At 40.4% G+C, this 12,980-nt stretch overlaps 1 protein-coding gene across 1 annotated transcript in view; it reads left to right on the top strand.

The window, feature by feature from the left end:
• The first annotated feature begins 3,234 nt into the window (after nt 1-3,234).
• LOC136871925 (osteoclast-stimulating factor 1) overlaps nt 3,235-12,980 on the top strand; it is a 52,794-nt gene continuing 43,048 nt past the window's right edge. The window contains exon 1 of the mRNA XM_067145657.2: nt 3,235-3,312. Within this exon, the coding sequence (XP_067001758.2) occupies nt 3,252-3,312 (61 nt within the window). The 5' untranslated portion in view covers nt 3,235-3,251. The remainder of the gene's footprint in view (nt 3,313-12,980) is intronic.

Here is a 12,980-nt window from a genome sequence, read left to right on the forward strand (position 1 = left end):
CATTGGTTTTGGTAGTTTCATTACTATATCAGATTCACTAACATAAAAAATTCCCATCCCCTCATAAATTAATTTATTAGTTTCCCTGATACGTTTCAAATATTTCACTTGATATTCAGAAATTTCAGAGTCACAGCCAACTATTTCTGCGACAAAATAATCAGGATTGCCTTTCTTTTTCAAAAACTGAACTAACACGAATTCACCAACAATGCAGTTATTCATTTCAAATATCTCCTGTTTCTTCAAATAATCTAAATCTCTCAAGATATCAGCCACTATGTCATCACACTCATCACTGCTGTCTTTAAAATTCTCCGACCCTAAATCTTCATCCTCTGAATCACTCTGTAAAACTTTCTTGCAACTTTTTCTTGACCTCACTGATTTTTCTTTGCATTAATTTGTTTGGATTTTCTCATTCTAATCTCCTCCTTTTCTGGTGTGTTTGTGATTATCTGTGTTCTTCCCTGTTTTCTTCCTCGTTTGCTAGACTTTCTTGGAGCAGCTTTGGGATACGGTTGAATTTCCACTGGAGAAACTGGGATTGGGTGTTCATGCGACACCTGACCCACAGGACTTGATGGACGTGTAGAACCTTCCGATGATTCATGTAGAAAATTACCAAGCAATTGTGAATTTAAAGAATTTAACTGTGTTCGTAGGGGTGTCTGATTTGCGGTTGTTCTTGAGGTGCCAGGGAGAGAATTTTGCATAGTTGTGTCTGGCATAGAGCTTTGTGTGAATGGACGGTCGGTTACGTATGATCCTAGGAAGTCATCTTCTGTGAAAACACCTGGATCTAATGGGAAGATACCAGTAGCTTTGAAACCACTGATTATATTGCTTGTGCTGAAAGCACGGTAATAGATTTTACCAACAAGCTCAGCAACTCCATAAATGTCAAAATTCTTCCCACGGTTATTGGAATGCCATGAATCAAGAGCCTGATAATAGAAAGTCTTAAAGGGACCGAAAACTGTGCGATCAAGGGGCTGCATTTTATTGGAAGTACGTGGAGGGAGAGTCGGCATAACTATTCCAACTTCTCTGGCACGTTCAATGGCTGGTAAACTTAGATGTGACTCGTGATTATCAAAAATCATCAGAACAGGCTTCTCCTAGGAGGGATTTGTGTGTTTAATGAAATGCTCCAAGAACTGTAAGAAGCACTCCTCATTAGTCCATCCAGAGGGATTCGCTACTGCAATAGTTCCACTAGGGCAACCTTGCAGCATGAAATGCTTAAAGTTGACTCTGGGGAAAATCAACATAGGAGGAATGTGGTTCCTGATGGCATTTATTGCAGCTATCATTGTCACGGTGGTTCCACGTTCAGCAGAAGTGGTAGCACCCACTTGCTTCATGCCCTTTGGAGCTAGAACACTTGATGGCTCTTGCACAGTTGACAAACCTGTCTCATCTACGTTGTAGATACTTTCTGGAGGTATTGGCCCAAACACAGCATGTACATCTACTACATTATTATAAAAGAGGTCAACATTTGTTCGATTGAAGCTGGTAGCTCGTGAGAGACTTGTTGCCTCAGGTTTCCTTAGAGAAAGTTTGTTACAGTGACGCTTCATAAAAAGACGCATCCACTCTTCTCCTGCTATTTCATTAGTTTTCCACTGACGTGGGATTCGTTTTTTACTAGCAACTGCATACTTGTATGCTAATTCTCGAGCGGCCTTTTTACTTAAGCCATAATTCATTTTGGCAGATGTCTGCAAATAGTCAGCTAAAGCTTTTTCCTCTTCTTCACAAAAAACTTTCTTGGTATCATACCGAACATTATATGAAAATGGCTTGGTTGATCCTGAGTTCTTGTACAGCTTTAAATGCTTGTGTAGAGCACCCAATTTCACATTATAAACTTTGCATGCTTCACGCAAGGAAATACGTTTGCTTGGTGATGCCGTAACAGCAGCCACTGCTGCATTCATTGCATCTGCATCAATGGGATCTCTCTTCCTGCCCGTTTTACTCCTCGGCATTATTACTGGAATAGAAGGAATCCGTAACAATAATTAACCATTAGGCCTACTATACGTACCGGTAAGCTACGATAATTCAATCTGTTATATCCAGATAAGGCACAATCATATTCATAATCTCGTGTTCAAAGGTACAATATGCACTAGTGTTCACAGGTACAAGATGTGGTGTTAGTGATTAAAAGCCATGCTACTGACTTTTAGGTTAAGTTAATCCTGAAAAATATTGCTCCAGCATACTCACCAATTGATAGATAATCAGACTGTGTTTGTATAATTTGAGTATCTCAGATACATTTACACTTATAAAATGAAAACTTGGCTGACTAAATGTACGTTCACAAGACCAAAAACTCACAAGATTAATTACAAAGAAAACAAGTCATGGAAACTCACTTAACAAGCATAGATGCTCTATCTGTTATCAGCTTAATGAACTAATGCAACTGGCAGCCACTAGATGTCTCTGTAATTCTCACAAAGCATATGTGTTCAAAGGTACATTGTTTCATAGGTACAACAGTCTCCCCTACGTATATTTTTTCGAAAGACATGCTCAACAGCGAAATTAAGTGTGGAAAGTGTAAAGGCAACAAACCACCTCTTTTTCTACCATAAACATTTCTTAGACCTCTGTTAGACAACATTGCTTTGAGCCACTCAAGTAGAAGAGAGAAAGTTCTGAAACTTAATAAGAAGCCCCTAAAAGGAAAGTTTTGAAACTTCAATGACATACATTGCAGCACCGCTCTATAAATAAAGTACTATCAGTACTCGCAAAAACATTCAGTTCTTTTTATTTGGGATATAATTTACTTATTGGCATACGGCCATATGAATACAGGGGGGCAAGAACGCGATCCTAGCGGCTGAATGGTCAACTAGGAAGCAACCTGTCCACGAGTGCATTTCAAGGCCTTGTATTGTTCACCCATACCAGTGATCCTTGTACTGTGAGATAAAGTATTTCTTAGTCACCATAACTAAATGTTTCTGAGTGTTCGACAGTGTTTCATTTACAAAGTATTGGAACTGGGTGTTAGTTACATACAGAGCCCAACCAAATATCAAGAAAGAAAGAAAAAAAAAGATAGCGTAGGCAACGATCCGGTCTATCGACTAAAGTATCGCACATTCTATTGATCAAGCTTGTTCCGTCGATATGAAAGACAAACTAGAAATTGTTTCCTTATGATTATCGATTATTGGCCTATCCCATCCCCAATCGCCACAAACTATAAACAAAAGAACGTCATGGAAGGAGAACAGGTGGTTGTGAATAGAAACATCCCCCCGAAACCTGTTCCTAAACCGGGTGAGTTACATATTTGTGCGGCAATGTCATACTCTCCTTGCATTCCACATCGTCTGTTTACTTGTCTGTTACCACGCCGTGATCATTTTTTTATTATTTAATTTCGGGGCATAGGTATAAAGCTGAAATACTATCCTGGCAAACCATGCTGTTCTATCTTCGTTCTCTATTCGTTGGGTGGTACGATTGGTGTGAATCTGTCTCTCTTTCTATTAATAATTTAATGTGGCTATTACAGCCCGGCGCAGCCCTTGTAAGCAGTTCCTGCTATGAGAGTGGGCGGCGTCTGCCTTAGGAAGGATAATGCGTGTCCTTATAGTGTAACCTGCTCGTCCCAAAATTCTGGAATCCCATTTATGAATTGTTAAATCCGCGTGACTCAAGTGTTTCAGAACACAATCCTTGCTCTTCAGAATCATTAAAGAAACTATCTGTGATTTAGGGACGTCGAACACATATCCTTTTATCCATATTCCCCGACCGGGCGAGTTGGCCATGCGGTTAGAGTCGCGCAGCTGTGAGTTTTCATTCGCTGGGTTGTAGGTACGAATGTCACCTGAAGGTGGTTTTCCGTGGTTTCCAATTTTCACACTAGGCAAATGCTAGAGCTGTACTGTAACCCGCCGTTGGTCGAGGTGGGCGCGGCACTCAATTTCAAAATAATGTTGCTGTAAAAGGCTGGAAGCCGCAGACAACCTGTAACAATGAGTAGCTGTTTGTTGAAATATCAGGAGTGAAAGGGATTAGTCGGCGCACAGCTGCGTGTTTCCTACACTGCCACTTAATTGTAGGCTACTCTACTACGTGCCAGTGAGTGGAGAGCTCACCCAAACCAGCTGATTTATACCTTTTTACTGATTTTGTTTGACTATCGATTCTCGTATACTGTGTTTAGCTTGTCATGTTCTTAGAATTGTTATGATTAATTACCCACTTTTAGTTACTTTTTACATTTTTATGTGCAGTTTACTTTTTTACATTATGATTGATGAAAATCAAATAGTTAATTGGCTTGAAGGGGAATTGGACCATAAAGGGAATAACGTTCTTCTTCTGATTCTGAGGTAGATGAGGTTGTAAATACTGACCACAACAGCGAAAGTGAACAATCTGCTGAGAGGAAGAGGAAAAAAGTGCCATTAATTTAGGGCTTTATAACTCTGGCTGTGACAAAACAACACAATGGAGAATCCATGGACCAAATCAGCACAGATGCATATCAAGGAGAAACATCCTAATTCCCTTCCAGAAGTGACAGGGGAGGCCAAGAATTCAGAGATAATTCCTGCAGTATGGAACCTTCTTTTTTTCCAGTGTACGTTCTTGAAGAAATAACCCGCCATACAAATGTACGTCTGAGAAAAATTAGAGTAAAACTACAGGCGTGAATCAGATGTGGTTGATAAAATTCTAGAATAAATTAAAGCCCTGTATTGGATGGCTTAATCTGGCTGGGATGATGAACTCTTTCCATGTAAACATGTTAGATGTGTGGGCAAATAATGCTTCTGCACCTGAAATATTCCATCTGGTTTTGAGCTGCTGAGGAGCGTCAACAGATGCAAGAGCAGGTTAAGAAGTGGAACGAAAAACTAAGGGCACATGGACTTCGACTCAATACCAAGAAAACTGAGTAGATGGAGTGCAGTCCACAGACAAATGGAACCATTCAGATGGATGCCCAAGATCTCAATAAAGTAGAACAGTTTAAGTACCTTGGTTCTTTGGTCAACGCTGAGTGTGATACTATTTCAGACGCCTGTGCATGAGTAAATGCGGCAAACTACTGGTGTTCTCTGCGGTCATTAGATACCAATCCACCTGAAGTCCAAGGTTCACAGGACTGTTGTTCGCCCAGTCGTTTTGTATGGCTCTGAATGCTCGCCAGCAACAGTCAAGCATGAGCAAGCACTTAATGTTGTGGAGACGTACATGCTTCAATGGTCACTTGGACTGACCCGGTTAGATCATGTCATCAACCTAGAAATCCGGAAAATCATACGAGTTGCCCCAATCGTAGACAAGATGAGTGAGACCCCGACTTCAGTAGAGAAGGTTCATCTGTTGTACAGACAGCACTTTGCATCACACCATTTGGAAATAGGCCACGTGGTTCTGGCCATGAGACACTGGCTTGATCGCCTTCAAGAAGAAGTGCGCTATGTTCACCTTGTTTCAATCTTATCTTAAAAGAACCAAGTGGAGATATGCTTGCAAAACAGCAGATCCTGCTCCATTGCAGGCCATACGCTAAGAAGATGATGATGATGGGCTACAGACACTTTTATTTATTGCTTAGAGCCATTCGCTTTCATGATGAAACCATCGTACAAAGGAGGAAGGCACAACACAAACTGGCCGATGAAAAATCTGTTCGATTGATTTGTACAGAGTTGTTTGAGTAACTAAGGCGTAGGCGAATATGTTACACTGGACGAAATGAGAGTCTTTTCGAGGAAGGTGTTCTTTCTGGCAATACATGTCAAAAAAGTGGGCAAAGAAAGGTTTGAAGATGTTTGCTGCACTAGACATGAGGATGTTTTATACTCACAATATTGAAGTTTATTGTGGAAATCAACCAGAGGGACCTATTCATTTGGATAATGAACCAAGTGCTGTTGTGAACAGGATAATTTTACCACTTCAAGGCTCTAGTTGGAATGTAGCAATGAACAATTGGTTCTCCGTGCCTATTGCAAACGAGTTGGCTATTCAAAAAAAATTTTATGGTCGTAGTGACATTGAAGAACAAAAAAGGGATTACCTTTCATCTTCATCATCTTCATTTCCCGTTTCCAGCTTCCCAGCTTGGATTGTGATTCAGGACCTCCATCGCTGCTTGTCTCTCCACCACTCTTCTCCTTTTTTAAGTACTTCTTTTGGTTTTCCTCCCCTCTTCTCTATGCATTCCCACACTGAATCTGCCCACCTCTTTTGGGGTCTTCCTCGTGGTCTCTTTGCTGTTAACTTCTCTTAAAAGTTTTTTTTTTTTTTGGCACACTCTCTTCTCCCATTCTTATCATATGCCCATACCACTTTAGCTTTGTTGTTTCTATCCTGTCTTGAAGTTTCAAGATTCCTGTCCTTTTCCTTATCTCTTCATTTCAAATTCTGTTCTTTCTAGTCTTACCCTCAATACCTCTTAGGAATTTCATCTCCGCTGCCTGTATTCTACTCTCCTCTCGTTTTGTTGTAGTCCACGATCCATCTGCATAGGTTAGTATGGGTTCATAATAGATTGAATATAAGACTTCTTTTCATTTCTTCGGGACATCTTGGTTCCACAAAATACCGCTTACACTGTGGTAGAAGCTGTTTGCTTGTATTCTTTTTCCAATTTCCTTGGTAATATTTCCGTCCTCTGTGATCACACTTCCCAAGTACTTGAAACTTTTAACCACTTCCAGAATTTTACCATTCTGTTTTAACTTTCCTCTTCCTTCCTTCCTTCCTTCCTTCCTTCCTTCCTTCCTTCCTTCCTTCCTTCCTTCCCCTTGACATCACTATTGTTTTACTTTTCTCTGTGCTTACTTTCATCCCAAATTTTTCTCTCTCTTGATTCCATACATCTACTTGTTTTTTGCACTTCCATTTCATCATCACCACATATCACTATATCATCTGCAAACAACATGGCTTTTGTTGCCTGTCTTCCCAATCTGGAATTTCATCCATGACTATGATGAATAGTATGGGGGATAGTACAGTTCCCTGTCGGAGATCAGTTTCAAATTTAAACTTTTTTTATTTTTTCCTATACTAGTCTTCACACTACTAACACAAATTTTGCACATAGCTTTTATCATTTGCATTTCAACTCTTTTAACTTGTTTTTTTCCTTAATGTGTCCCATACCAACTGTCTGGGCACTCTGTCATAAGCTTTCTCAATGTCAATAAATGTCATCACTATGTCTTTTCCAAACTCCCATTTTTTTCTCCATCATATGTCTTAATGTAAAGATCAGGTCAAATGTTGATCTGTCTTTCCTAAAACCATACTGTTCTCCTTCTAGCTTCCTCCTCGGTCTTCCTTCCAATACTCTCTCAAATATCTTAGCTACATGGGCAATAAGGGTGATCACTCTTTAGTTATTGCATTCCTTTTTATCATCTTTCTTAAATATCTGGATAATTAAACCCTTTCCCTACTCTTCTGGGATCTCTTTCTTCCTCCAGATTATTCTAAATAATCCATACAGCCACTGTAGCCCTATTGGTCCTGCACCGGGCGAGTTGACCGTGCGGTTAGGAGCGTGCAGCCATGAGCTTGCATCCGGGAGATAGTGGTTTCAAATCCCACTGTCGGCAGTCCTGAAGATTGTTTTCTGTGGTTTCCCATTTTCACACCAGGCGAATGCTGGGGCTGTACCTTAATTAAGGCCACAGCCACTTCCTTCCCATTCCTAGGCCTTTCCTATCCCATCGTCGCCATAAGACCTATCTGTGTCAGTGCGACGTAAAGCAAATAGCAAAAAAACTATTATTTCTGCTGCTTTTATCATTTCCGTAATTACCTCATCCACTCCTGCTGCTTTACCGCTCTTCATCTTTTGTATGGCTTCTTCTATTTCTAACATCGATATCTCCTTTTCTTGTTCTTCTTCTTTCCCCATTGTTTCTTCTTGCTCCTTCCCATCTACCCGTTCACTGTATTTAACATTTAGCAATTCTGAGAAGTATTCTTCCCATCTTTTTAGTATGTCATCTCTTAGCGTCAATATCTACCCTGTTTCAGTTTTTACAAACTTTGTATCTTCCCTATTTCATAAACTATTCTTCACCAAACCTTACAAAACCTTTATACTTCCCTTTATATCTTCCTGTAAAGTTTCTGTGAAACTTTCCCAGCCCTTCCGTTTCTCTTTTTGTACTGTTTTCCTAGTTCGTGAACGATGGGCAAAGGCTTAGTGGCCTAGTAAGTGGTCCTGAGAGTCGGGATACCGGTTGCTACGGAATGGGAGTGGGCATTTTCGACATATTCTGAGCTATTGCCTTCCTTGTGCTGAAGCGGCTTGGGCTATACAATCCACCGTGGTCCCTAACCCGTTAGAGGAGAGATCCTCACTTGGACTATGTGTAAGTAGGGTAGCATCCTGCTTCATGAATTTACCGAGCTCAGAACATTTTAAGGAATCTTCGGACCTGTGGGAGTAACGGAGTCCCACTCCCATTTGACAGGTGAGGGACTCCTTGGAAACAACATGGCGAACAAAATGGAATTCGATGGGGAGCTATCAATATTAATGGGGCTTATGGAAGAAAGAAGGTAGAACTGGCTGATTCAGCAAAGAGGAAGCATCTGGATATGCTAGGAGTAAGTAATATTCGGGTAAGGGGAGATAACGACGAAGAGATAGCAGATTACAAAGTGTACTTGACGGGTGTTAGAAAGGGAAGGGCAGAGTCTGGGGTAGGGTTCTTTATCAGGAATACAATTGCACGCAACATAGTTTCTGTTAGGCACGTAAATGAGCGAATGATGTGGGTAGATTTGTCAGTTGGAGGAATTAGGACTAGAATTGTCTCCGTGTATTCACCATGTGAGGGTGCAGATGAGGATGAAGTTGACAAGTTTTATGAAGCATTGAGTGACATCATGGTCAGGGTCAACAGCAAGGATAGAATAGTGCTAATGAGCGATTTCAATGCAAGAGTTGGGAATAGAACTGAAGGATACAAAAGGGTGATTGGTAAATGTGGGGAAGATATGGAAGCTAATGGGAATGGGAAGCGTTTGCTGGACTTCTGTGCTAGTATGGATTTAGCAGTTACGAATAGATTTTTCAAGCATAAGGCTATTCACCGCTACACATGGGAGGCTAGGGGTACCAGATCCATAATAGACTATATCTTAACCAGCTTCGAATTCAGGAAATCTGTTAGGAACATACGAGTTTTCCGGGGATTTTTTCGATGATACAGACCACTATCTGAACTGTAGTGAACTAAGTATCTGTAGGCCTAGGGTAAAGTGAAATCTGTCTGCAAACAAATAAGGGTAGAAAATCTCCAGGACGAGGAAATTAGACAGAAGTACATGGATAGTGAGAAGTTTCGAACGGTAGACAGTAAGCAGGTTCAGGATATAGAAAGTGAATGGGTGGCATACAGGGATGCTGTAGTAGAAACAGCAAGGGAATGCCTAGAAACAACTGTGTGTAAAGATGGGGAAAAGCGAACATCTTGGTGGAATGATGAAATGAGAGCAGTTTGTAAATGTGAAAAGAAGGCTTATCAGAAATGGCTCCAAACAAGGGCCGAGGCAGACAGGGATTCGTACGTAGATGAAAGAAACAGAGCAAAACAAATAGTTGTTGAATCCAAAAGGTAATAACCTGGAAAGGCTAGGTCAAGCAGCAGGGAAACCTTTCTGGACAGTAATAAAGAATCTTAGGAAGGGAGGGAAAAAAGAAATGAACAGTGTTTTGAGTAATTCAGGTGAATTCATAATAGATCCCAGGGAATCACTGGGGAGGTGGAGGGAATATTTTGAACATCTTCTCAATGTAAAACAAAATAATCATGGTGGTGTTGCAAATGGCCAAGCTCGTGGGGAGGAGGAAAATGATGTTGGTGGAATTATGCTTGAGGAAGTGGAGAGGATGGTAAATAAACTCCATTGTCATAAGGCAGCAGGAATAGATGAAATTAGACCTAAAATGGTGAAGTATAGTGGGAAGGCAGGGATGAAATGGCTTCATAGAATAATAAGATTAACATGGAATATAGGTAAGGTACCTTCAGATTGGACGAAGGCAGTAATTGCACCTATCTATAAGCAAGGGAACAGGAAGGATTGCAACAACTATCAAGGTATCTCATTGATTATTATACCAGGCAAAGTATTCACAGGCATCTTTGAAGGGAGGGTGCGATCAGTGGTTGAGAGGAAGTTGGATGAAAACCAGTGTGGTTTCATACCACAGAGAGACTGTCAGGATCAGAAGTTTAGTATGCACCAGGCAATTGAAAAATGCTACAAGAGGAATAGGCAGTTGTATTTATATTTCATAGATCTAGAGAAAGCATATGGCAGGGTACTGAGGGAAAAGATATTCACCATATTGGGGGACTATGGGATTAAGGGTAGATGATTAAAATCAATCAAAGACATTTAGGTATAAAGTGGCAGGAAGGGATTCAGTTAGGTGGAAATGTAGTAAGCAGTCTGGTCTATGCTGACGACTTGGTCTTAATGTCAGATTGTGCCGAAAGCCTGCAGTCTAATATCTTGCAACTTGAAAATAGGTGCAATGAGTATGGTATGAAAATTAGCCTTTCGACGACTAAATTGATGTCAGTAGGTAAGAAATCTGAGAGAACTGAATGTCAGATTGGTGATGCCAAGCTGCAGCAGATAGATAATTTCAAGTATTTAGGATGTGTGTTCTCCCAGAATGGTAATGTAGTAAGTGAGATTGAATTAACGTGCAGTAAAGCTAATGCAGTGAGCTCGCAGTTGCGATCAACAGTATTCTGTAGGAAGGAAGTCAGCTCCCGGACCAAATTATCTTTACATCGGTCTGCTTGCAGACCAACTTTGCTTTACGGGAGCAAAAGCTGGGTGGACATCTAATTCATAAGTTAGAAGTAATAGACATGAAAGTAGCGAGAATGTTTGCTGGTACAAACTGGTGGAAACAATTGCAGGAGGGTACTCGGAATGAGGAGATAAATGCTAATTTAGGAATGAACTCAATGGATGAAGCTGTACGCGTAAACCAGCTTTGGTGGTGGGGTCATGTGAGGTGAATGGAGGAGGATAGGTTACCTAGGAGAATAATAGACTCTGTTATGGAGGGTAAGAGAAGTAGAGGGAGACCAAGACGACGATGGTTAGACAACAGCACTAGTTGCAAATAGAGGATTGTGGTGATATATAGTAAATTCACAGAGGCTTGCAGACTGAACGCTGAAAGGCAGAACGGTCTATAATGATGATGTATGATCTATTTTATTACATACCTTTTTGGCTTCTTTACATTTCTGCCAATTCTCTGTAACTATTGCTGCCTGTCCACTTCCTCCAAGCCATTTGTTTCTCTTTAACTGCTTCCTTTACCCTGCTGTTCCACCAAGGAGTCTCCTTTCCCTTTTTCTTCCCTGATAGTTTTCCACAGGTGTTTACTGCAAACTTTACACATTAATTTCTGAAACATGTCCATTCCTCTTCCACACTGTTCAAGTCATCTTTGGGAATTTCTTTCTTCAGATCCTCTTGAAACTTTTCCCTTATTTCTTTCTCTTTTAACTTCCATCCCTTTAATTTTCTTTCCCTTTTTTTCTATTAACTTCGTTATTTTACCAAGTCTTAATTTGGCTACCACCACTTTATGGTCTCCTTCGAATTCTGCTCTTGGCATTGCTGTCACATCTTCCAGTAGTCTATGTTTCTCCTTTATCCTCAAGAATAAGATCAATCATTGATTTGTCTTTCTATCTCCCCAACCATATCTAGTTATTTTTTTATGATTTTTTTTTTCCAAACCACATATTGCAACGATTAATCCGTTCCTTCTACAAAAATCTATTACCAAAACTCCTTTTTCATCTTGGTTTCCGTAACTATAGGGGCCAATTATCTCTTCTCTTCCCTCTTCCAATACCGGGTGAGTTGGCCGTGCGGTTAGGGGCGCACAACTGTGACCTTGCATCCGGGAGATAGTGGATTCGAATTCCTGTGTCGGCAGCCCTGAAGATGGTTTTCCGTGGTTTCCCATTTTCACACTAGGCACATGTTGGGGCTGTACCTTAATTAAGGCCACGGCCGCTTCCTTCCCATTCCTAGGCCTTTTCTCTCCCATCATCCCCATATGACCTATCTGTGTCGGTGCGACGTAAAGCAAATGGGGAAAAAAAAAAAAAAATGTCTGTTCCCACATGTGCATTAATGTCTCCCATTATTATAACCTCTTTGTCTTCAATACAACTTTCCAGTTCTTTTAGAAACTCTTCAAACATTCATCAGCATTCCCCGATTGGGGTGCATAAACCTGTATAAAATCCTTGATTCCACTCTTAAGTTAAAGTCTTTAATTATCCTGTCACTGATCTCAATTACCATTAGAAACTGTAAATACTAGACAGAAACCTCATTTCAGTTGTCTTTTTGCGTTTGGCAAAAACACAAGTTTCGTCTCTCATGCTCCTAAGAAATATTGGAACGTTCTCCTCTTATCGATGATGCATGATTCTCATGAGATTAACAAAGCTTCTGGAGACCTAACAAATCCTGTTGTTGTGAATTTCTATAACCGTACCAAAGGCAGAATGCATGTTGTTGATGGCATGAAGTCTGAGTACTCAGTTGCAAGAATATTCTTTTCTCTTCATGACATTGGTGGAATAAATTCACAAAATATTCTGAATTACAATACTGGTGAAAAGCTTTCAAGAAGAAAATTCCTGAAAACCTTGGGTCCAGATCTCATAAAGACACACATGACCATAAAAGCCTAACACAACGGTCTGAAAAACGATCTGCAACTTAAAATTAGAAAGTATCTTGGAATTGAAAACTGGCCGCTGCCACCACAGCGCGTAAGAAATAGTAAAAGGGGAAGATATGGCTTTTGCTCAAAGGAAAAAAAATTTAAAATAGATTTTTGACTGTTAGATGTGTAAAATGTGTATTGCCCATTTGTAGAGAGCACATAGTAACAATCT

This window comes from Anabrus simplex, chromosome 4, assembly GCF_040414725.1.
Source record: "Anabrus simplex isolate iqAnaSimp1 chromosome 4, ASM4041472v1, whole genome shotgun sequence".
Taxonomy (NCBI): domain Eukaryota; kingdom Metazoa; phylum Arthropoda; class Insecta; order Orthoptera; family Tettigoniidae; genus Anabrus; species Anabrus simplex.